The sequence below is a fragment of the Pezoporus wallicus genome, unplaced genomic scaffold (genome assembly GCF_028554395.1).
Source record: "Pezoporus wallicus isolate ANWC-B61680 ecotype Strahan unplaced genomic scaffold, APGP_CSIRO_Pwel_v1 contig_5104, whole genome shotgun sequence".
Taxonomy (NCBI): Eukaryota; Metazoa; Chordata; class Aves; order Psittaciformes; family Psittacidae; genus Pezoporus; species Pezoporus wallicus.
In genome coordinates, this window is record NW_026637335.1 from 1702137 (window position 1) to 1724926 (window position 22790).

Sequence of the window (22790 nt, forward strand, 5' to 3'; positions counted from 1 at the left end):
TGCAGTTACACACCAGGCACCCACTCCCCAGCCGTGCTCTCCCCCCCTGCACCCACCACTCTCCTGGTTTTACAGCAGAGCCGGTGCCTCCCCTCACATTTACCCTCTGCACCAATCTGCTCTTTATAAAAATGACTTCTATCGCTGTCCAATTTCATCCCTTTTCTGTGCTTTCTTTTCGTCTTCTTTACAAACTGCGAGTTTTCAGCTCGGGGCAGGAATGGCCAAAGTGTAACTTTGGAGTTTTATTACATGGCCTTTTGCAGCCTGGCATGCAGCATTCAATTTGGAGCGGAGTGTCCTAGCTCTGTTGCATGCCGAGATCTGTTGTCCAGATGAATTAATTCCAGATTATATGTGGGTGTGGACTTCAGCTGGGCAAAATTTGGATACCCTGGTTTAGTCATTATTCTCTGATGAATCTCTTGGTGACAGTCTTTGCCCCTATTGTTCTGAGGTGAGCCCCATGGCAAGAAATGTGAAGGCAAGAAACAAAAGAATATAAAGAAAGGTTACGAAATCAGATTCAGTAAGGCAGGGTTATTGTCCCTCCATTCTGCCTCTTCTGTCCTCCATTTGAGATTGGATTTTGCAGGCAAAAAGCACCCGTAGGACAGACAGACAGAGCGGGTTTGAAGGGCAGGTTCTGGTGGGGAGCCGGCACCCGAGCCAAGCCACCACATCACCCCAGCCAGCGAGCACCACACTGGGACCTGCACGGCCCCAGTTAAACCACAGAGAAAGGGAGGAGGAAGTTATCATCAATTCTTAACATTTTATTTCTTTACTGGGTTAAACAAGGAGCGGAGAAAACCTCTGCCCCAAAATACAACAGAACTGAAAGCATTACAGGTACAGAGACTATTGAACACAGAGAGTAGTAGGATAATATTTTTAATACAACTGAATTATAGCATGGTTTCTGTGTTTTTGTTTGGGTTTTTTTTTTTTTGTCAAACCATTTTGGAAAAGAAATGTAATAGGAACTAGTGCAAAAAAGTTCTAAACATGAAGCACAGTGTATAAAATGGCATAAGAAAACTGTCCCCTCGAGGACACAGTCACTTTCTTATGACAGAGGGGAGAAAGAGAAACAGAAGGGGGGTGGGAACAGAGAGGGAGGATTCAGGAGGCAGAGGAAGAAAGCTGGAAAGAAAGAGAAACCGGGCAGGGGGATTAGAAAGAATATTTTGACTTCAGCAGTATGGTTTGTTTTCTGTTTTGTTTTCACCTCGCCACCACGTTCTGTAAAAGGACCTTTTGTTTTGTAGGTCTGAGCTCTGTAACCACCGACATGTCACAAGCACTTGAGAAGGGTTCGGTCACGAGCAGCCTGGTCCCCTACAGGCAAAGCTGCCCCGGCGGGGGGTGGGCTCTGGTCCCCACCGAGGTCCCCCCGTGGCAGAGGGGCAGAGAGACCTCGCCACGGCTGCCAGGAGCAGCATCTCCCGCGCTCGGAGTGGAGAAGGGCAAGAGGGCAAGGACACTTTCCTTGGGGGTTCTTCAGAACTTTCCCTCACACCGGTTCCTGTTGAACCGCGGCTTTTCCTGCTTCGCGCCATCCCGGCCCGTTGAGTTTCTTCCACATTTAAACTCCCATGAGCATACGGGAGCATCACCAGGTTTGAAGGCATCCCAGAACCGTGATGTCCGACCGTATCGGAGGCTAGAAGATTCACTCTGCATTCGTTTGGGTTTGGGAAAGAAAACAGAGGTTGGTTAGAGGGACGGCTGGGGGCTCCTACCACTGGCTGAGCTCCTAGAGAAGAGAGGATGCAGCATCTCAGCAATAGTTCCCTGGGAGGAATGTGCCCATGCAGCTCCCAAGGTGTAATCCTGGACTGAAACCACCCTGGTAAGAACAGCAGTTCTCCAGCCCGCTTTTTCCATGGAACCACTCAGCCTACTGCCCCCAAGAAATAGGCTGGATGCTATTTTAAGTCAAACTGGTTGGAATTCTTTACAAATTGCTATTCTCTCTGAATCCACTGCCACCAGTTCCAACTGTGTGGGCAGAAAAAGTGTGATTGATTTTTTATTTTTCACTTTTTTTTTGAAAATGAAAGGTTTTGTGGGAAAGGGCTGTTCTTGGTACATTTCTCAATTTGAAAAAAAAAAAAAAAAGTCATAATTATCAATATAGCTTGTTTTGACAAGTTCCAGAATGAAAAAAAAAAAAACCAAACCAACAACTGTCCGGCTTGAAATATCTTTTTGTTTTGCAACTCAAGCACGTACAGTTCCCAAATACATTTAAAAATGGCAAAACCAACCCCAAATTTCATAAGCCAAACCTATTCTTTCCTTCTTTTGAATTTCAGTTTACAAACAGCAAAGCTGTTGACTTTCTGGGCTGAAAACGGAGCATCATAAAACACTAACAAGCCTGGAAACCACACCTGACCTTGTTTCCAGCAAAAGTACTAGACCTGCAGTGTAGGAAAGGAAGCTGGAGGAATGGTGTTCATGGGTGCAGCCCATCTCCTGCCCATGAACACCCCATCCTGTGAGCAGAGGCCGAGAGCTTTGATAAAACCCCAATAACTTTTAAAGGGAATTATTTATTATTTTCTTTTCTATGATCCTGATTTGAAAATGATTTATTCTTCGTATATGGCCACAGCATCTTCTTTCCTCCCTTCATCCCAGTTGGGCAGAACTGAAGGTTCCTTTGGAACCTGCCCTGGTGGAGCTGACGCCTGTGGCCTCTGCCACATACAGGGAGTCGTGGTCTTGGAAAACTTGTTTTTAGGAAGATGCTCTTCTCCACTCAGCCATGGGGAGCATGGTCTGGGCTGGCTTTGTTGTTTGAGATGAAGCCTGGAGCTGCAGGAATGGTGTAAACTACTTGATTTTCAGGAGTCACTGACACTCAGGACAAACAGAGCAGGCTCTCCCTATCCCTCTCCGTGCAGCAAGGCACAGGATGGGGAGCAGTCACCCAAAGAGGCATAAGGACCAAGAACACTCCAAATCAGCTGCTGAAAACCTCTACTCCTGAAATAAAACTAAATGATGCCTGGACATGTGTACCCTCAGCCTGAGCTGCCATGATCCAGCAGCTGTGAACAGGCTTCTTTGGGAGCAGAAGGGATGATTGCAGGGTTCGTAATGCAGGTACCGCTGTCACCCCACCAGGATGCTCAAGAGCTGGCTTTGTTTGCTGGGCTAGATCAGACAGTTACTAACGTCCTGCCTAAACATTAGACACTGCCCTTCCTAACCTTTCAAATGCAGTTTAAGAGATTTATTCCCCTGTGGATGGGAAGCCAAAGGGCAGCTTGGAAAGTCTATGAACAAAATTGTCTGCCACATTGCATAGATTTTAATAGGGATTTTCGCAGAAGCCGAGCACGTTTCTGTCCTGATTTTATCTCTACCCACTTCTATAGGCATTCCTTTCTGGGGTGGCAGGGAGGTATCCTATTATAATTCATCACAAGCTGCTGCATGACTTTTTGCAGGCAGAGACTTCAATAGGCCCTGCTCTGCACTGTAAATCACCTACCTCCCTGTGAATGTGGCACAGGGAGACTGCGCCAGCTGGATGGGACCTACAGAGCTCCCTCGGCCATGGGAAGCTCCATGGTACCACTGAGGAGGATCCTGTTCCAGAAGCAGCAGATATCAGGGATTTTCTTTTAGCTTTTTTTTTAAACCGTCTCCCAGCATCGCCTGCAGTCCTGAGTGGCAGTGAATGAACTGCCCTGACATCTCCTATTGAAGCAAAGCAAAATGTGTTGAACAAAAACCATTTCAAGATGTTTTCTGAGTGTTGCCAAGTTACTCAACATGTTCTGCTTTAGTTGTCAGATGCTTTCAAAGCGATTTCCCTAACTCAGAGCACGAATGGTGAGGGCTCTCCCTGGGAATCTTTTGCCTGGGGCTACCATGGATCTGTATTTTCATAAGAAAAAGGCTCAAGTAATGATTAATCTTCACCAGAGGAAGCAGGCCCTTTCTTTGCAATTTTTCTTCAGTTATTTTTAATTAATTTGTACAACTGGCAGTGACATTAAAGTGCAAAACCCAGGACTAATGCTCCAGCCAGGCAGGACCCAACTACTTTTCCTCCTGCACCCCTGCTTGCACTGTCCCTGCATCCAGATCCTGTTGGGACAGCATCGCCCCTCAGGAAAGACAAATCTTCTTGCCAAGGATGGCAGAGAGGAATCACTGCTCTCCAATAGGCTTCTGCTCCAAGCAGTCTACCCACTGAAGAAGAGGTTGAATTTTACACATTAATCCCAGTGCACAGTGCCTTCCCTAGGGAGAAGAAATAAGATCACTGAATGAAAAGGAGAAAGCACCTTGGTTTTAAAATCCTGGTAGGATAAATCCATTTAGACCTGGTGTTTTCCAAGGTGGCTGCAGAAGCGTGGCTCTGCAAAGGGCTCCTGGGCAAAGGGGGAGCTCAAGTTGAAGTGTACCTACACACATGGGTAGAGAAACCCTCTTGCCTTACGAGAGGCACATTCACTCTTTGTTATACTAAAACCAATGTCAGCAGTTTTAACTGAGATGATGTTAACATGTTCTTTCTGGACCTTTCTCTTGTATAGCAAAGAGAAAGCTAATATGGATGGTGGATTATTAAGGTTGTAATGTCAGACCAAAGAGAAGATTTTTATCCGACGGCCTTATAATGATGGACTGTGACATACACCGCTTCCAGCTGCTCTGTCCTGTTCTGTGAACAGCCGAGTCTGGATTCATTTAACGAGATTGGCAAAGTGTTGAATACAGCATATGGTGCCCTAAAACCACAGAACTTATTGACAGCAGCCCAGACTCACTAAATAAAAGAACTCCTTCCAAAAGCCTCGGTCTGTGAAGACTCAGCACTTTCCTCCCAGTCACACTAGGTAAAAGCTCAGCCCTGCGCCTGCCAACGCAGCTCCGCATCCTGTGCGCTCCCCCTGCCCGTGGACCCCGCACGCTGGCCTCACGTGAACACCTTCAGGGAAGCCGCAGCTTGGGAAATGTGTGGATCTCCTCTGGCTACGGCAGAGCTGCCCTGTGGAGCCTTGCTGATGAGGGTGACAGAGCTACACCTCCTCAGCAGTCACACTACAGGCCCCAGTTCAGAAACGGCTCAGCTTTCAGATTCAGTGGGATGTAGCGCCGGCTCCCTGCCTCCTGAGGTGAAGCTCACCAGCTGAAGTTATGCAAGGTGAAGACATTTACCTAATGGACTTAGCGCAATGTGTCCATTACTTAAAACAGGATGCTCTTGAAGGTCCCTTCCAACCCAAACCATTCTGTGATTCTATACGATTATCACAGCTCCCAGGTTATTCCAGCAAAACCCTAGTTCCTGGAGATAACCTGGGCTATTTGACCTCACTCCCACCACTCTCTGGACATCACCCATTACAAACCCTCAGCGCTACCAGAAGTTCCCCAAGCCCAGACTGACACCAACAGCCTGGTCTGTGGCTCTGCTCACCAGCATGCAGAACAGCCTCGGAGCAAGCAGGAGGGCATAGACCCCTTCAGAACAGTCTTAGCCCTGGGCTCACATACACAGAGTGCAGCAGAGCGAGCCCACAGAACACCAGGCTGCCCGTCTGCACGCAGGCTGGGCACTGCTCAGTGTCACACCAGCAGACAATGAATAGGGCCAGTGACTCAGGACCACTTGCTGACGCACCACACTGGGCTATTCTTCTCTCTAGATGAGTCGCTCAAAGATTGGATGCAGCCTATCTCCGAGAGAGGCGCCTGGAATTAGCTTAACTCTTGGCAGTACATGAAAAATCTAATTTCCTTAAGAGCGAACTGGATCCGGCTGTCTCTAGGCAGGAATAAGACTGTGCTCCCTCCCTCGGTCTGGCTGTATGCTTTTGCTAGTCATCAAAGCAGCTACACAACTCATTTCTTAGCAGCAGAGCAAAACGAGGAGTCAGATCCCTCCCTATTTGCTGAACTGTTGCATGTCCACATTCTCAGATTGGTGTAAACTAGACTGAAAATATACAGATGCTGTGAGGAATAGTCAAACACTACAGAATCATCCTGTTGTTTTTGGGCAGCAACAGCAAGGAGCTCAGGAAACACTGCATCTCCTATGAACACCACCTCTCCCAGCCTGATAACCAAGGGACAGTGGGTTCATGGGCTTTGTACCTATGGGACTTTGGTAACAGGCAACTGATAATGTGTAAACATCACCCCAAAGCTCTGAGATTCAAGTCAAAGCAGAAATCAAACATTCAGCTGCTTCTCAGAGCCTCTTTGGTCTGCAAATGGGCTGGAAACATCAGGAAACCTGTCCTTCCCATGGTATGCCCGGTACTTCCTTCTTCCAGCCGGGCAGGAAGTAGCTTTGCTCATGGGGCTCTGCTTGGTTTTGCTCCACCTCAGCAGACCAGGAACCACAAAACAGCCCTCAACTCTGTGATTTCTTGGACACTCACAGGGATCTGGGATCAGTTTGAGATGCAGCAGGACATTCCTCCTGCTCCATCCCTGCCTCCCAGCAGGGCTGCAGCTCTGCTCCCCATCAAGAGGCAGCCTAAAAACAGAGGGACCGTCACATGTCCTTTGTAAGCAATGAAAAGGTTCACATCCACATTGCAACCAGGACATTTCATGCTAAAACATACCTTCCTCTCTCCCCTCACATACCCCTAGAATGAACTTTGCCCTGGTGCCTGGCCTGGAGGCACAGCACCATTCCCCATGCAACCCCTCTGCAATATTCATGCTGGGAACAGCTCCTGGTGGCTGAGTGGAACTTTGGAATTTCCTAAGAAAGCAGGATCTGATTTCTGTTTGGGGCTGAATCCCTGGATACACTGAGCTCAGGTTAAAAAAAAGACAAGTAAGCAAAATGAGGTTGCACCAGCCATCACCTTACCCAGCTAAGTCCAGCTGGGCTCCTACAAATCTTGTGGTCTGGGGGGGAATCCATGGATAGGCAGTATTCACAAAACCTCTCTTCCCCATTTGGGCTTTATTAGTGCCTCTTCTTTGTGTGGGAGACTCCCCCTACACGTCAAGTTTCTCCAGCTCTTTTGCCATCCAGTTGACGATGTGTGGCTGGGAAGCATGGAAGGATGCTTTCCAATGCCCTGCATCCAACTGTAACCATGCACAATCCCATTCTCTCACTTAGCCTGTGCACTGCTGGAGTCACATCTCCCTAACTCCTCTCAGAGACCAGCCACTCCAGTCCGGAAAGAAAGCAAAAAAGGTTAAACCAAATCATCAGGGCACTTGGCAAAGTGGGATGTGGGAACGCTGGGGACGTCCCTCCTGCTCTGTGCCTTCTCCCTGCCTCTCCACCTCCTTGCACAGAGGAGTGGGAGAAGCAAAGCTGGCAGAGCAGGTTGGGAACATGAGACAAACCCCCAAGTAGTACCACAGTGTAATGTAATATCATCCGAATCCTGTCCCCCAAATCCCATCAGGAAGGGGAACGTCATGCTGAGGACACTGCACCTCACAAGGAAGGTTGTGCCTTGAGTTGGTGCTTTTCCCTGGGACAGGAGTGGGGGCCAAGGCTGTGCCAAGAGGTGCTGCCTCCTGCATGCCTGGCCCTTATGGGGGGACTTACAGACCAAGGAGGAAAAGAAACGGGGGCTGAGCTGTCAAACCCTTGGCATCTTGCTGGCGGGTAAGGTGCGGGTGCCCAAGGCACTCGCGGCAGGCAGCTGGGAGATGCGTGGCAGTTCCTCAGGGACACCTCATCCAAAGGGAGCCCTTCCCCTCTGCTCCCCCATCCCTGTGCCGTACCTTCCTGCGCCGGCTGCTACTGACCGAACCCTTCTCAAAGCCGAGTCCCGCAGCCCTGTGCGCATTAGAGACTCTTCATCACGGGGATGCCCCGCGGCGAGCAGCTCTTGGGGGTATGTGCAGGGGTGTGTGTGTGTGCGTCACCCCCAATCCCGTGCCTCCCATTGGAGGAATAGCATGTGCCCCCCTTCGTGGAAAAAGATCTGGCGTTCTTCTTAGAGGTCGGCTTTCCCCTCCATGTCACTCGTCCCGCGCCACGCTCTCCTCCAGGGCAGGCAGGGCCTCCAGGCTGAGCCCTCCGCCGGCCGCCCCGCCACCGCTGTGCACGCTCGAGAAGGACACCATGGTGTGGAGAAGCATCAGGACCAGCACGCACAGTCTGATCCTGCTGCTGCTGAAGCGAGACCCTGCGGAGACCGGCAGCAAGGATGGGGAGTGGGGCTGGTGGTACTGGTGGTGGTGGTGGTGGTGGTAGAGGTGGTAGTGGTTCTGCCGCTGGTGATGGAGGTGGGGGTCGTGGCGGTGGAAATGGAGTGACTCTGATGCTGTGGATTTGGGGGATGTGTTGTCGTTGCTGTCTGGCGGGTGGTCGCAGGAATCCCATTGCACCTCGCAGCACTTGGCCTCCTCGTCAGGCAGCTGGTTCTCCAGCAGCCCTGGGGGAAGGAAGCAGAGGAAAATGGTCAGTGGGAGACTCTGGATGGGGCTGTGGATGGAGCCAGCCCCAGTTCCTGCCAGCCATGCACTAAGGGACAGGCAGAACCTGACAACTGGGACACCCAGAGACTCCTGAGACTGGCCCTCAATGGGGCCGTAAGCCTGCACAGACTGGCAAGCAGAGACCACAGCCCTGAGGCATGTTCACCCCAGATGCTGCTTGTAGCAGTTAAATGTCCCAGCCCTGCTTTAATCCCACTACCTTCATTCCCTTACATGCTTGCTTTAGGTTTCAGTTAAGAGTTTGGGCTTTCATTTCCCACACTAGGCTGTTGGGCAGCTGCTGTGTCTCCATTAACCACTTACACCTCAGCCCCAGACAGTCACGTTTCAGCGGTCAGGCACTGCTCATGTGCCTCCACACTGTACCTCCTCCCACTCTGCCCCACAAAACCTTCAAAACCTGGTGCATGGCTTGCAAGCATAACAGGACTCGTCAGCACCCACCCCTGCCCCATCGGATGTACAAGAGCCCAGCCCTACTCCCCGGATCTCCTTACCTGTACAGATGAAGCCAGGCAAACCTCCATAGATCAGCTCATCATTGTCCGGTAACACAAACGGGCACCTGGTCTGCACCTCCAGGCAGTATTGCTTGCATGGGATCCGGTGTTGGCACTGTTGTTGGGTCACGTTGAAATACTCGGAGCACAACCAGGCCTTGTAGACAGCCTAGGGGAAGTCACCAAGAGGGACACATTACCTCCCCAGACAGCTGGATAGTCAAAGCATTGCAGAGACAAGGGGTTAAATGTGTGTCAGTACATCAGGGCTGCTTACTGAACTCGCTGAGCAATCAAAATAAACCACTGAAGTGGTGAGAGCATGGCACCCATCTAACAAACTAAATCCACCACAAAAGTAAAGCTTTTGTAGATGTTCTCTACAGACAGGCACTGCAACACACCACGGTGACTCTGCCACAGGTGGTGGCCCCAGAGCTTGGTCCATCACACGGGAAAACTCAAGCACCAATTATTGCCTGTCTCAGACCATCTTCCTCCTTCACAAGACACCCCCCCAGTCCCTCAGGGCAGGGGAGGGACCATTTATGCCTCCTCTAAAGCACTTTTGCCCCCATCAGCTCTGAACAGAGGACATGGAACAGCAAGACAGACTATGAGCTGATCTTCGTTGGGAATTTCCAAAGGTCTCTGCCTCCTGGAAAAGCTGCTGGACAGAAGCAGGCAGGCACTGCTGGGATACTGCATACACAGCCGTTGCAGCCTCAGGCTCATCCCTCTTTGCCACCAAATAACATCTTCCCCACATTCCCTACCTATCTACCTGGTTCTGGGGTAGAGTCCCAATTCATGGAAATCTGGGATTTTTCTCTGTCCCATTTCTTTTGACTCAAATGGACAGACCTTGGGGGGAACTCATTCATTTTACAGGTGTATTTTGACACTCATCATTTTGACAGATGGACCAAATGGTGGTTCAGATGCCCGTGTGTGCTCCAGTTGCCTTTCTATTGTTTGGAGCTGTGCTGAGCAACATTTCCAGAAGGAAAAGCAACCCAGGGGTTCACCCGCAGCTGCAAGGCTGTGCCACAACCCCTGCCTCTCAGGCTGTCAGGTCCACCACCACAGCCACTCGAGCAGGGCAGAGAAAGTGGTTTCCATCTGCAGCTGACCAAGATGCACCAACCAGCTCTTCCCTTCCACCCAATGTGTGTCTGTGCCCATTGCAACCAGCAGGGCACAGCCCAGATGGCTTTGGTTAAGGCTGTATCTCCCACATCCCCCCTTATCCCCTGAGCATCAGGCACGGGTGGAAATTGTTTGTCTTCGCTTGCTTTAACAGGGAGGGAGATCTCCCTTTGCTCCTGGTGAGCTGTCATTCCTCAGGCTGCAAGAAACCCGTGACACCTCTGGGAAGAGCAGCACCCTCCGTGGCACTTCCAACTCATCTATGAATATATCTAGGCACTAGTGACAGAGTCAAGGCCATGCTAATGACCACATACAACTTCCTTTGAAACCAACTAGAAAGGACTCCTCGTGATTCAAAGGGAATGAATTTTCCTTCTCAACGTGCTTGGAGAAAACCCCATGCTCCTCCTTCCAGCTGCATTTTTATTTTCTGGAGGCTTTAAAAACATCGCTTCTTTGTTTCCCCATGTTTTCCATAGATCCTTATCATCATTTGCTTGGACGATGGTAGTGTCTCAGGATTAAAGCTAGTTGGGAAATTCTTGGCATGTTATTTTATTTCCTTTTTTTTCTCCTTGGAAAATGCCAGATCATGAAAACCAGAATTTTCACGGAAGCATGTTAGTTTTGGTGAAACTTTCATCACAAGAAGTTTAATTGGGACCAGGACACAATATATGGGGCAAGCACTTCAGAGCAGTCAATAGCCCTGTGGTCAGCGCTTTCAGCTGGGATGTGGGAAATTCAGTTGCGCTCCTGCTTTTACTCTGTGGCCCGATGGATGTTAATTACTTAGACAAATTGGAACAGCTTCAAAGAAGGGACCGACTCAGCAATCAGAGAGTCAGGATACAACCGGGAAGGGGAGCTTCAAGTTCTGCATCTGCCCAAAATGAGTGCCCCAGGACCGAGAAAGAGGGGAGATGGGGAAACAGGGAGGACAAACACAGCCTGTGTCCCAGAGATGCCACAAGCCCCACCACAATGCATGTCCTTGCCACCAGCCTCCTCAGGGACAGTGTCAGGAGCAAGGGGAGAGTGGGGCAGTGAGGAGGAAACAGAAGGACCCAGTACCTAAAGCTTTCTGATACCTAAAGGGGGCCTTACAAGAAATCTGGAGAGGGTGCGGGTGGAAGCACCACACAGGACACACTGAGTGCCTCCCTCTAACTCAGCCCATTTTCCAGGCCCTCATCTGGCTTTGTGCTAAACATCTCCATCAATGGGACTTCCTCGCATTTCCCGAGGAGGTTGTTTTACCACTGAAACCACTTATCTCGCTGCCTACAAGTTTTCCTTCATACTTGACCTACATTTTCCCATCCAAAAGTTCATTCCTTTCAATCATTCCATAAACCATCACTCTCCCTCCTCTCTGTTTACACATCTCTAATATTTGCAGATGTATCATGCTCCCCATTTAGTCATAACATAGGCAAGCTTGACTGATTTACTCTGTCATTTCCTGTGAGTTTCCCTCCCAGCCCTTCAATCATCCCCGACTCTCCCCCACACTGCTTCCTAGACCCTGCTCACACTCACAGCTCTCACCTGGGGACCTGAACAGCCTGCTGCCAAGGGATGCTACAGCCGGTTCCCTGGCAGAGGACCATGGCTATCACCTGCATTGTCCCAGCTACAGCTTTGGGCTGCACCAACCTGCTGTTTGGCCCCATGGGCAGAAGGAGCAGCCGGCACAGGAGGCTCCTGACAGCTTGGCAGGAAGGAGCTCAGGCTCATCCAGCTCTCCTGATTAAACACAGCTTGCACAAGCAGACTCGGTATGCATCTGCATGTTTTCCCCCTAAAATGCTTCTATTGACTCTTACCAGGGAAGGCTGGTAGAAGGTTGGAGGCTCAGACAAGGACATTCCATGAATTCAATGAATTTCACTGAATGAAAGGCTGCAAGGAGCTGGTGATACCTCAGTCGCCAGAGAGGGCAAAGGAGGCGCTCCCACCCAGAACCTGCACCCAGGCACCTTGGTGCCTTCCCTTTTCCCTTTCCTCTCCAGGGTACCCTCCTGCCCAGAGGGAAGTACTGGAGCCATTCAGCTGCCCAGGTCTCAGCTGGCCCTCACCTCACCAGGCTGTGCGTCCTCCGGGTGTTGCATTCCTACATCTGGGCATTCTCACAGTTGTGCACCACAAAACTGCCCAGGTCTGTCCAAAAATACAGCAAAGACTTGCTGGAGCAATGGGGCTGGCAGCTGCCACACTCCACTGGGATGCAGGCTGATCTCTAAGAGACACCAGCATCCATTCACATTGTGTATCTGCAAAGATAAGCGTTGCAGGCAAGAAGCAAACTCCGTGGGATGCTCCAGCCTCATGGCTTTGGCTTTTCAACAGCTTTCAGCATCTCTGAGCTTACCCTATGCAACCTGCCTTCTCCTGCTGCTAGTAAGGACGTGCAAGAATTTAGGACAGGAAGAAATTTATTCTATTTAGATCGATGGGGAAAGCTTCCTCAGGAAGTGAGTTTGGTTGCAATCAGCGTTTCTTCCATTCTGTTTTTTGCTTTTGGCTGATCTCCAGCCTGGCCAAGTAAACAGAAGTGACCTCAACTCCAAATAGCTCTATTTTGGTGCCCTCTTCCTGCATTTTTAGCTCAGAGAACTGGCTAGATGATTCCAAGAAAGCACAACTAGGAAAGAGGCCAACTTCAGACACCCAATTTACATGTGAGGAGGAGGAGGACAGGCTACCTATCTGCATCTGAATTTTGCAGGTGTGCCCAAACATCCCATCATAAAAGGCATTATAAAGAAACAGAATGAACTGGATTCCCAACAGCCAGCTAATTAAGCTACCTGCCTGCTCACACTCCCAGTGCTATCTGAAAGCAGCAGTCAGGGACAGCCTTTTCACAGGCACTTCTGTGCCAAATTGAGTTCTTCACTGCCTGCACTTCTCCCACTGCCTCCTGTCAGTACCAGTATAACACCCCTCATCAAATCACTTTCCCAGAGTTTTTCTGCACAAAATAATGTACTCATTTTTTAAAGTAATTTGGCCATTTCAGTGCTGACCTACTTGCTGCTAGTATTTTGTAAGCACTAGCACTGCCTGTTGAACCACCCCAAATAAATGTGAGGAGCACCAAGGGATGCAGCACGAATGAAGCAGCATCCTTGGGATGCAACCCCTTTGCAGAGGATGTGGTGCCTGGGACAGCCAGGATGCCCACCAGAACCACCAGCTGTAACTAAGCCAATGAGCTGCTGCTTTCCCATTACAGCAGGAATCAACACTTGGGAAGTTTCCTCCAGGAAAATCCCACTAATAGCACGGGTGTGGTGGACCAGCTGTAACGAATCCTTCTCCTTAATTAGAGGCAGCAACACCTGCTTCTCCAGAGGGGGATTTGCAGAGTGGAGAGGGATAATGAAGGCAGAGGGGGAAGCAGGAAGCCCTCCCCTACCAAATAACCTTGTTCCACACAGGAAAGGCAGGACCTTGTGCTCACCCTCCACAAACCTCATGCCTGGTCAAGGTGGGGAGTTCACCCACTCACATGCCCGGGGCTACCATCCACACAGCATGAGGAGAGCAGAGCTGCTGCCCAGCAGTAATAAGCAGTTATACCAGGTGCAGGCAAAATTGGATGCTTTGAGAAAGCGAGCACGGGTTTACAGCTTTGCAGAGCTGCCCAGGGCTGTATTTAATTGCAATAATACTGGGCTCTGCTGACCAATCTGAGGAAGCGCTGGGGTCAGCTCTGGAAGGAGATCCTGGAGCGTGCTTGGGCTGGCGGCTGGGGTTTATGCTGGAAGCTGCTGGGCTCTGCTGTCACAGCCCTCCTCCTCTTTGCTGCTGCGGAGGCCACAAGGGCTTGACGTGGTCGCAGCTGCACAGGGCTGGGGTGGTGCATAAACATCACACAAGCTCCGGCCAACCCCACTGGACTTGCTGCTCCCTTGGACCAGATCCCATCCGTGTCAGGGAACCTGCCTGAAATCCTCCACCCAAAACCACCAGCGAGCTCATGTTTTGCTCATTGGGATACCACATGCACCCAGCTACCAGTTTCCAGGTGGACTGGCAGGAGAAATACCTGCCTACCCCTGCCAGACCCCCCTCTCTGGCTGAGAACTGGTCCCTTCCCTCCTCTCCCAGAGCAGTTCCTGGGACTCACATTTCCATCACGGCCTGAGATGAGCATCTGGAGTGGCTGTGCCTCATTAATCTTGGACACAGGGAAATAAGCACTGCTAATGAGCCGCTTGGGCATCTCTCCAAGCTCTGGCACATCAGGATGCAGCGCGGGAAGCAGGACATGCAGGGCAGGAGAGAAGAGCCCCCTTGGATGGCAGAGGATTAAGGGAATGCTAACGTCCAGAGCCAGCCAGGAGGAGTCACAAACACAAGCTGCAATGTCCAATTACCGCTGTATTCAATTACTGCCGCCTGCGATTCTGACATTAACAATGTCAAGCTTTTAAAACAGCTTTTTTTTTTTTCCTTTTTAAATTAGCTTCGTTATAGGCTGTTCTAACATCACATCTGTAACAGCTGGGGTTTTGGTCACTTCTTTGATATTTCCAGTGCTGCGTTATCCCTGCCTTACCACATTCACATGCTCGGATCCCCAAAACCCAACAATTGTGCATGATTTTATTTTTTTTGTATTGTTTTTACTCTTTTTTTTTACTCTAAACTTGATTTTGCTGGCGATGACAGCGCTGGAGCCGCAGATCCTCTGTTTCACAACCGGGGGAGGCAAGAGCTGGGGTGCCTCTGCCCATTGTACCCCGGCACCGTAGGGCATGGAGGAGAGTCAGCATCTGTGGCTCCAGGAATCATGATGGAGGCTGCCAGCAGGAATGGCGTGAGATGAGGATGGGTGCTTGGTGGGGATGGGGCCGGCCGCAGGCAGGAGACAGGGTGCTGGGAACAGCACCGGTGCAACCCCCAGCCGCTTGTTCCTCAAACACCACTGGAAACACCACACAGTGCTGCTGGACCAGCATCCCGCCTGCTGCCCATGCCGAGCTCTCCACTACTCTGCGCTCCCCCCCTCTAGGGTTTATTTTCCCCAGCCATCCTATGCATGACCCTACTTTTCATCCTGGTTCATCATCCAAACAGGCTGTGCCAGGCTCCTCCTTCTGGAGGGTCCCAGGAAAGGAAAACTCCTGTGTGCTCCCCAGACATGGCTTCCCACCCATGTCCCGAGACCAGACCCATGTCCCTTGACCTCACTGATGGAGTTGCTCCCAAATTACCCAGAAGCAATGTAAGTCAGAGCAACCTGCTCATAACACCTTAGCGACTTCATGAAGTAGCTCATCAATTTTACATTTTAATTCCCAGTTCTTGGATTACAGACTACCTGAATGCCCCTTCTTCTGCAGGGAGGAAGGCCCCCCAAATAAACCCCCCCTCTAAACAAGTCTAAGACACATAATTCCCTAAGCACTCATCTATCAAAATGAAAATAGCTTTAAAGCATGACCACCATGCACCTTTGACACTCAAAGCCCATGCAGCAACCCTATAGCACTAAAGCTCATGATATCTGATAGCTCAACACACACCTTGGGAACACATCAAGCAGGCAAAGGACAAGAGAACAAGCATCTCAACCTGCCTCTGCAAGCAGGTGCACACCTTCAACACCCATGGACATGCTGGGCCAGGGCAGGAGCTGTTAGCAGTGCCAGCTCCCAACACATGGATGTTATCAGGGGATGGACATCACATTTACAGGCTCATTTCTTTGCTTATCAGCTCCTTACAACCAAGGGCTGCTGTGCACAGAGGCCAGGGAAAAGCCTGGTCTCATCTCAGCAGATGCAACTCTCAGCTTGGAACAAATCCAGGAGGCATAGCCCGGAATTGCAGTTTGTACTGAAATGGGAAGCATCTCCTGGAATAGCGGGGCTGACGGCCTCGCTTCGGACACTGGACACGGCACTTGGCATCCCAGCATGGCTGTGTGGCTGCACCCATCTATTACACAGCAAGCAACAAAACCCATGATCACACCAGTTAACATCGCAGCTAGACTAATGGAAATGCAGCGACCACTGCCAAACCCCCCTGCCTCCACAGCCAGTACCGTGTGCCTGCATGTCAGGGGTTCCCCCATTTCCCTGCAACCCCATGCACCCTCCAGCAAAAACCCTGCACTGATTCTCACTGTGGTGCACGGTCACAGTACCTGGTGCAGGGGCTGATGCTGCAGTCACAGCGATACAGGGTGCAGGGGCAGATGTGCCAGACCCTGGACCACAGGGCAGACACTGCAGTCTGCTCCTTGAAGCCCCTTCCCTCCCACCACATCTTCCACTTGACCACAGGGGCCACCGCGGCAAACCTGCACTGACCAACTGGGTCCCAGATGGGGTTTACCCCCATGGTCCAGCTGCCCACCTTGCAGCCACCCAGCCCCGCACAACCACTCCTGCAACCCCAGCCTGCTGCAGTAGGCTTTTGATGCACCACTCAAAACGTTACAATTCCCATGAAACAGTATTTTTGTTTAATTAGAAATTGCACCCTGGGACAGACACATCCTTCCTCCAAGGGAGGATGATGATGGGGTAGAAGCACTCTGTTCCCTGCTGCCCACAGACCCCCAGCTCTCACTCCAGTGTATGCAATGTCAGCAGCATGTTCAGTCCCCCCCGGGTCTGTCCCCTCTATTTTCCCTGTGATTTCTTCTGACGGCAACTACCCGTGCTTGGATGGTGTCTAGTACAATGCGGCCCCAGTCTTGGTGGGCTGCCTGCAGGCGCTGCTGTAAAACACCAGCAGTAGACAGTCTCTGTCCTGAGAAACGTCTGATGCACACAAACCCGACAGCACAACGAAGGCAGAAAGGACCAGCACTCCCACGCTGAGCCCGCTGAGCGAGAGCGGCAACAGTAAATCCAGACTGCTGTTTTATGCTCTCCTTTCAAGAAGGGTTTTGGCTAGGGTTTAGAGAGGAGAAGACCAGCTCTTTGGGAAGGCGAGGTCGGGATGGGAACATGAATGCATGGGAAGGGAATGGTCACCAGGAGAGCTAGCCAGGAGACTGGGACAACCAACCAGGTGGCCAGGGAGTGAGCAGCTTCTGAGCATCTGGAGGGGTTTGTCCTTCTCCATCTCCCATGTGGCTGGGACCCAAAGGGGAAGGTGTCCAGGGTGGGGAGGCCAGGCCATGCAGGCACTAAGCCCCCTCCCTGGAGCCTCGACCCTCTGGCTTGCGAGGGCTCCGACACACCAAAACCAGACCAGCATTACCTGGCCCAGATATACCAAACCAGACGGGACCCCCCAGCCATCCCAGCATGGGTGCACCCAGCCTGTGGGTGGGCCACTGAGGAGAAGGAAGAGGGGACAGCTTGGTCACCCAGCCACTGCTTGCTGGGGTTGTGCCAAGACCTCCCTCCCAAAACCACTCCAGTTACTGTGTGGCCAGGGATGTATCTTCCTAGCCGCAGGAATAGGGAATCCAGAGGAACATTAACCAGCTTCCTAAAAAGAACTTGGGGGGGTTTCAGAGTGCCTCAGAAGGTGGGAGGGCTGCTCACAACACAGCGATGTCTCTGCGGTAGCTGCACTCGCCAGCACAGCTCTGGAAAGGTGCGTGACCATCACTCACCAGCTAGCCCCTGGTGAGGTTGCAGGTAACTGGTGGGTTAGTTAGCAGCCTAGTCTGCTATCAGCCCAATTAGTTAGAAAGTAATTAAAGACCACTATAAAGCTGAAGATGAACACAACCGAGTTGGGACAGAGGGAAAGTCAGGTCCCTGCAATCTATTAGCACTGCTTGAGGAATTCACTCCCATTAGATATTGCCGCAGCTGGGAGCAGGATTCAAAAGTAGATTAAACATTTATTCAGATAATGGGAACATCCTGTTACATTAGATAGGATATAAAAAAATAAAGGCTAGACACTTCAGTGCCACAAGCCATATATTACCCACCAGCTGATGGGGACGAGGAAGAAGTTTCCCTGCAGAGCAAATACATCTACCTGCGAAGGAAGCAGCTGGGATGGAGCATCATTTTCAGGAGGGTCTGAGCGCCCAGCCCAGCAAGGGCTACACTGGGGCATCACGACAGCACTGCCCTTGCAACCTATACACATGGTAGGGCCCAATCCTGCACCTTGCCAGAAGCCCTTTGTTCTCACACAAGTGCCTGAATGGTGTGCAGCATCCCACAAGGTCCTATCTTGTGTGAATGGGAACACAATGTGGTACAGGGACTAAGGGACACCCCGCAGCAGGAGGAAGTCTCTCCCTTGCACGCCTCAGAGAATGGGGTGAGCAGCAGGACCTGGCCCAGCTCCCTCATGCAGCAAACAGGGGGAGACAGCCCAGCTCCCAGGCACCTTTCATGGTCAGAAGGAGATGCAGTCTCCCAGGCCAATGCTGGAGTTTAGACAGCTGCAAAAGCCTGCTACACTTAACTTGTTCACAGAGGTCTCCTAAATGCAGCAAAAGATGATCTCCTAGATGCTTATCACCACTTCTGATGGATACAAGGCGACAACATGGCTTGTGTCAGACCTGAGAGCTGGAACCTCTTTTCTTATCTCCTGATGAACAGCACTGGCAGAAATCTCCCTCTCTCTTCCAGGTGGAGCCTTAATGCACCCAGGAGGTGGGAAAAACCCAGGATAACTCCCAGTCTCCATGGTGAGCAGCAGGCAGATGCTCCTAGCCAGCATCACTCCTCAATCAGTGAGCCTCAAGGGATGCGCTCCTGTGGGGAAGCCCGGTCCTCACTGCTCTCCCCTGGAGCAAGCCCAGGCGAAGCTGGGGCTCTCCTCTCTGTAAATCTGCCACACACAAACACAGCCACACTGCTCCATCCCCCTGCCAGCTCTGCCCGCAGGCTGCCTCCTCCTCCCAGGCCAGGAGCCAGGATCTAGGCAAGCCCCGGGGCTCCCTGGGTGCTGCTGCCAGGCTTATGGAAACACAGCACACAGAGCCTCGGGGCTGCATGCCCAGCACCCACAGAGCAAATGCATGCAGAAGGGAAGGCAGTGAATTGCAGGCAGGGTGCTGCAAGACAAGGGGGTGAATAAAGGGGTCAGCACCTTTGGTAACACTAGAACTTCCAAAGCACGGCATGAAGATAAATTATTCCCCGCAGAGTGAAAATGCTTCCCCTGCACCTCCATGAGGAATAAGTGTCCAGAGAGATGCCCATGCCCGGGGCTCATTGCTGCCCCAGGACCATGCTCCAAGCCAGCCCTCTGCCCCAGCAGCTGCTGCTGCTCCCTGACAACCTTATTTTCACAGGAGAGCAATGAAGGATGACAAACAAGTAATACATCATAGCAAATAAAAGCTGCTCTTGCATAGACTTCTGTGGGCACTGCTCCGCCAGCCCTGCTGCACAGGTAACAGGAACACCAGGCAAAGTTCACCAACACCACTGAATCAAGTGCCCTCATTTTCACTCACATATTTTCCACATGCCCAATCAATAGACTGCAACGCTCAAAGTGCTTCCAACCCAAGGCATGACAGCCAGCAGGTCTGCTTTATGTGCTTAAAGCACAGGGCGAGGAAGCTCTGCAGCCTGCAGAGTTACTGGGGCCATTAAAAAGATCCGAACAACTTACAAGTGTATAGATCCAAACCACACTCCTAGAATTTACCTAGAAACTGAACAGCAGGCAGCAAAAATCACAGGACTTCGTTGTTGCATGCGTCTTGCCTGCACAAGCATCCCTCCTCAACAGGCAGATGCCCTCCCTGGACACAGATTTCCAATGCCCACCAGTCCCATGGGAAGTGGGGCTGCATTGGGTAGTTACAAAATTTTGCCAAACACAAATAACAAACAGCATTTCTACAGATGGTGCTTCTGCTCGCAGACATGCCCTGAAGAACCCCAGGGATCAAATAAGGCTCTGGGGCCCGCATCCAGGAGCAAAACCACCCTGAGAGCACTCAGCAGAGAGCAAAACACCCGGTGCTCCTCCATCCCAGCAACACCTCTCTGTCACCTACCTGTGCCTGCTCCCACCAAGCAGCCTGAGTGGGACCAGGAAGAGCAGGTGTACCCGGACACATCAGAAACTTTTGGGATGAAGATGGAAGCAGGGATTGCAGGAACATCTCAAACATACCATTGCAGAGTTCCAAGTCAACATCTGCACATTCACATATCCCTTCTCCCCATGCTAGGGGCTGCAGACCTGTTAGCAACAGCTCAACAGGCAGGAAAGGGGGAGAAGACAACTGCTGCTTGTGAAATAATCATCACAAGCACCTGAGGTGGCTGTGGGTGAGGACTTCTCCCTACCTCCATGAGTATTTCCTGTCCTGGTTTGCAGAGGCAGGTCTGAAGAATTCATCGGTAGCATGGCTGCCTGGGAATGTTCTGGCTGAAGGTTTTTTCTACTTTCTGAAAATGCCAGTTCTTGGAAACTGAAGCATCTCATGGGAAGACTGTAGCTCAGAGATGCTTCCCTGGTATAGAATGGAAATTCTAGGAAACCAAAGTGGAGGTCCCCATGAGTGAGGCCAGAAGGGTTCAGGGGATAAGAAAGGATTCCCCACAGGGAAACCTGGACATGCCCCCAGCAGCCACCAAACCCAGGGGGTTTGGAGATGGTGGAGACCTTCCTGTGAAGAATAAACCATGCAGAGCAAAGCTCCCATCTAGTCTCAGGCTGCCTGTAACTGCTTCATATCCTCAAGCACGAGGACTTATCTTCTCTTTACAGCTTTTCTCTTGGTTATGGCATCATTCTTACTCTCCATCATCCAGCTCCACGGAGTTGCCACTGAAGACTAGGAGCAGGTCAGGGGGAGACCCAGGTCTGGAAGGGGTTGAACTCTGCACTCTTATGTTAAACACACAAATACAGCTCTTGCTCCCCCTACACCGACCAGCTGCAACCGCTCTTCCCAAACAGCGTCTGGCTGGGAACTTGCAAGAAAATCTCTGCTTGTCACCTCTCCCTCCAGAACAAGGAGCTGTGGAGAGTGATAGGGACTGGTGCAGCACGATGCCTGCAGGCACAAGATGCACAAAGCTCCCCGTTCCAGGGAAACATAGGTACTGGCACAGTCCTCACCAGGCCCCATCTCTGCCACTGGTGCCAGCTTGAGAACCTCCTCTGCATCTCCCCTCACCACTGCACTCACTTTGCCCTCATACAACCTCCATCCACCAGAAGCGCTGCAGAAGCTGTCACACAGAGATAAGATGTCAGCCAAGACGCCAGATACATGTATCTTTTATTCCTGGGGACATAAGTGGGGCTTGCAGTGTTTCCTTCTCCGGCCAGGACCAGGAGCACCAGGATGCTCACACAGGCAGTCAAAAACGTGCTGGTGATGCTGTTTTATGCTGCCTTTTCTGACACAACAGCCACATCAGCAGAGTTTGGGGGCACCCATTCTGTCTGTCTGCACCCAGCACCACTCCTCCCTCTGATACCTCAAGAACACAGCTGGGAGAGAGGCCCTGGGGAGCAAAAGCCAAGCAGGGAAGAGGATCGAGGCTGAGCTGGTCAAGCCTCCCCAGGAAGGCTGCTGCCCGCTCTGCCCATGGGAGCAGCGTAGACAGATGGCTACTTCTCACCCAAGCAGCTTCCGTGTCTCATTCACAGATTTGCTGTCCCTGAGTCATTGCCCTTCAAACGACAGCAGAGACGAGCTTCCTCTGTGTGGAGCTAGGCATGAGCTGCATGCTAATGGCATCCCGGTGACAGCGGGAATAGCCCCTGGCAGCCAGGTGTATCCTGTGCTCCTGCTCCAACCCTGGCAGGCAGCTCTGGAGGCAGGCAGCAGAGGAAAAGCCCCGTGGAGCATCTGTGGGGCCAGGCCTGGGGCTGTGGCATAGCTTAAGGAGATGCCAAAGGGGCTGGGGCTGCTGTGTGTGGTCACTGAGGCACCCAGGTGCTGAGCCCTGTGGTGGTGCCCAGGGTCTCTGCAACAGTGGGAGGCCAGGACATGTGTGATCCCCTGATGTCCACAAAAGGCTCCTTTCCTGATGCAAAAGATGCCAGTTCCAAGATAGGGACCACAATAAGCCCTTTGCGTGAGCAGGTCCAGCGATGGCCTGGGTTCAAGCAGACACCAGTGTGCCTCCTCTTCCCTCTCTTGGTGCCTGGCTATGGGGAGGGTGCTGCTGCCTCTCCTCAGGCAGCACAAGGGTGCTTGCAGAGCTGGCAGTCAGCGTGACACCAGCAAATCCCTTTGTTGCTACTAAAAGCAGCATTGCAAGTCTGCTACTAAAAGCAGCATTGCAAGCGCTCCCCAATATGGGCCACCCCAGGCAGCCTGTGACAATGGATGCGTACAGCAAGCAGGGGACCAAGGAGCTTATGTCATTTTATCAGGTCATATATTTTGCCAACACCATCGCACACACTTCTGAGCTCACTGACTCACAGAGGCTGCCTGCACCCAACAGGACCATGGCACCCCGGATGCTTTCCAAAAGGCATCGTTAATGAAGTATCACACTGTGCCTCTCCCACTGAAGCAGAGCCTGCTTGTCTGAGGAGTTGGTGCTACCCTGCCATGGAGCCCCCGTGCCCCCACGGACAGGCACACATGAAGAGGAACCTAGGCTCCTGCACCCAGCACCGGCAGCAGCAGGCACAGCCTGAGCACATGGGTGCAGGAACAGGTGCTGGCACCTGCGTCACTTGTAGCTACTTGGTGACAGTTTGATGGAGAAGGATCTCTCGCCCTCCCTCACACTTCCC

At 51.6% G+C, this 22790-nt stretch overlaps 1 protein-coding gene across 3 annotated transcripts in view; it reads right to left on the minus strand.

The window, feature by feature from the left end:
• The window catches only part of NALF2 (NALCN channel auxiliary factor 2), an 87110-nt gene that overhangs the window by 57738 nt on the left and 6582 nt on the right, over positions 1-22790 (minus strand). Inside the window, exons 2-4 of one of the 3 annotated variants that reach the window (XR_008971619.1) lie at positions 8958-9129; positions 7741-8396; positions 756-1680 (exon numbers count right to left, since the gene is read on the minus strand). Coding sequence is in view for 1 of the 3 variants with exons in the window: in XM_057404796.1 (XP_057260779.1) it covers positions 7981-8396; positions 8958-9129 (588 nt within the window). In the remaining 2 variants the exon portion in view is untranslated. Of the gene's footprint in view, positions 1-755; positions 1681-4206; positions 8397-8957; positions 9130-22790 lie in introns of those variants that run through there. The other 2 variants (XR_008971620.1, XM_057404796.1) reach the window with 2 other exon arrangements.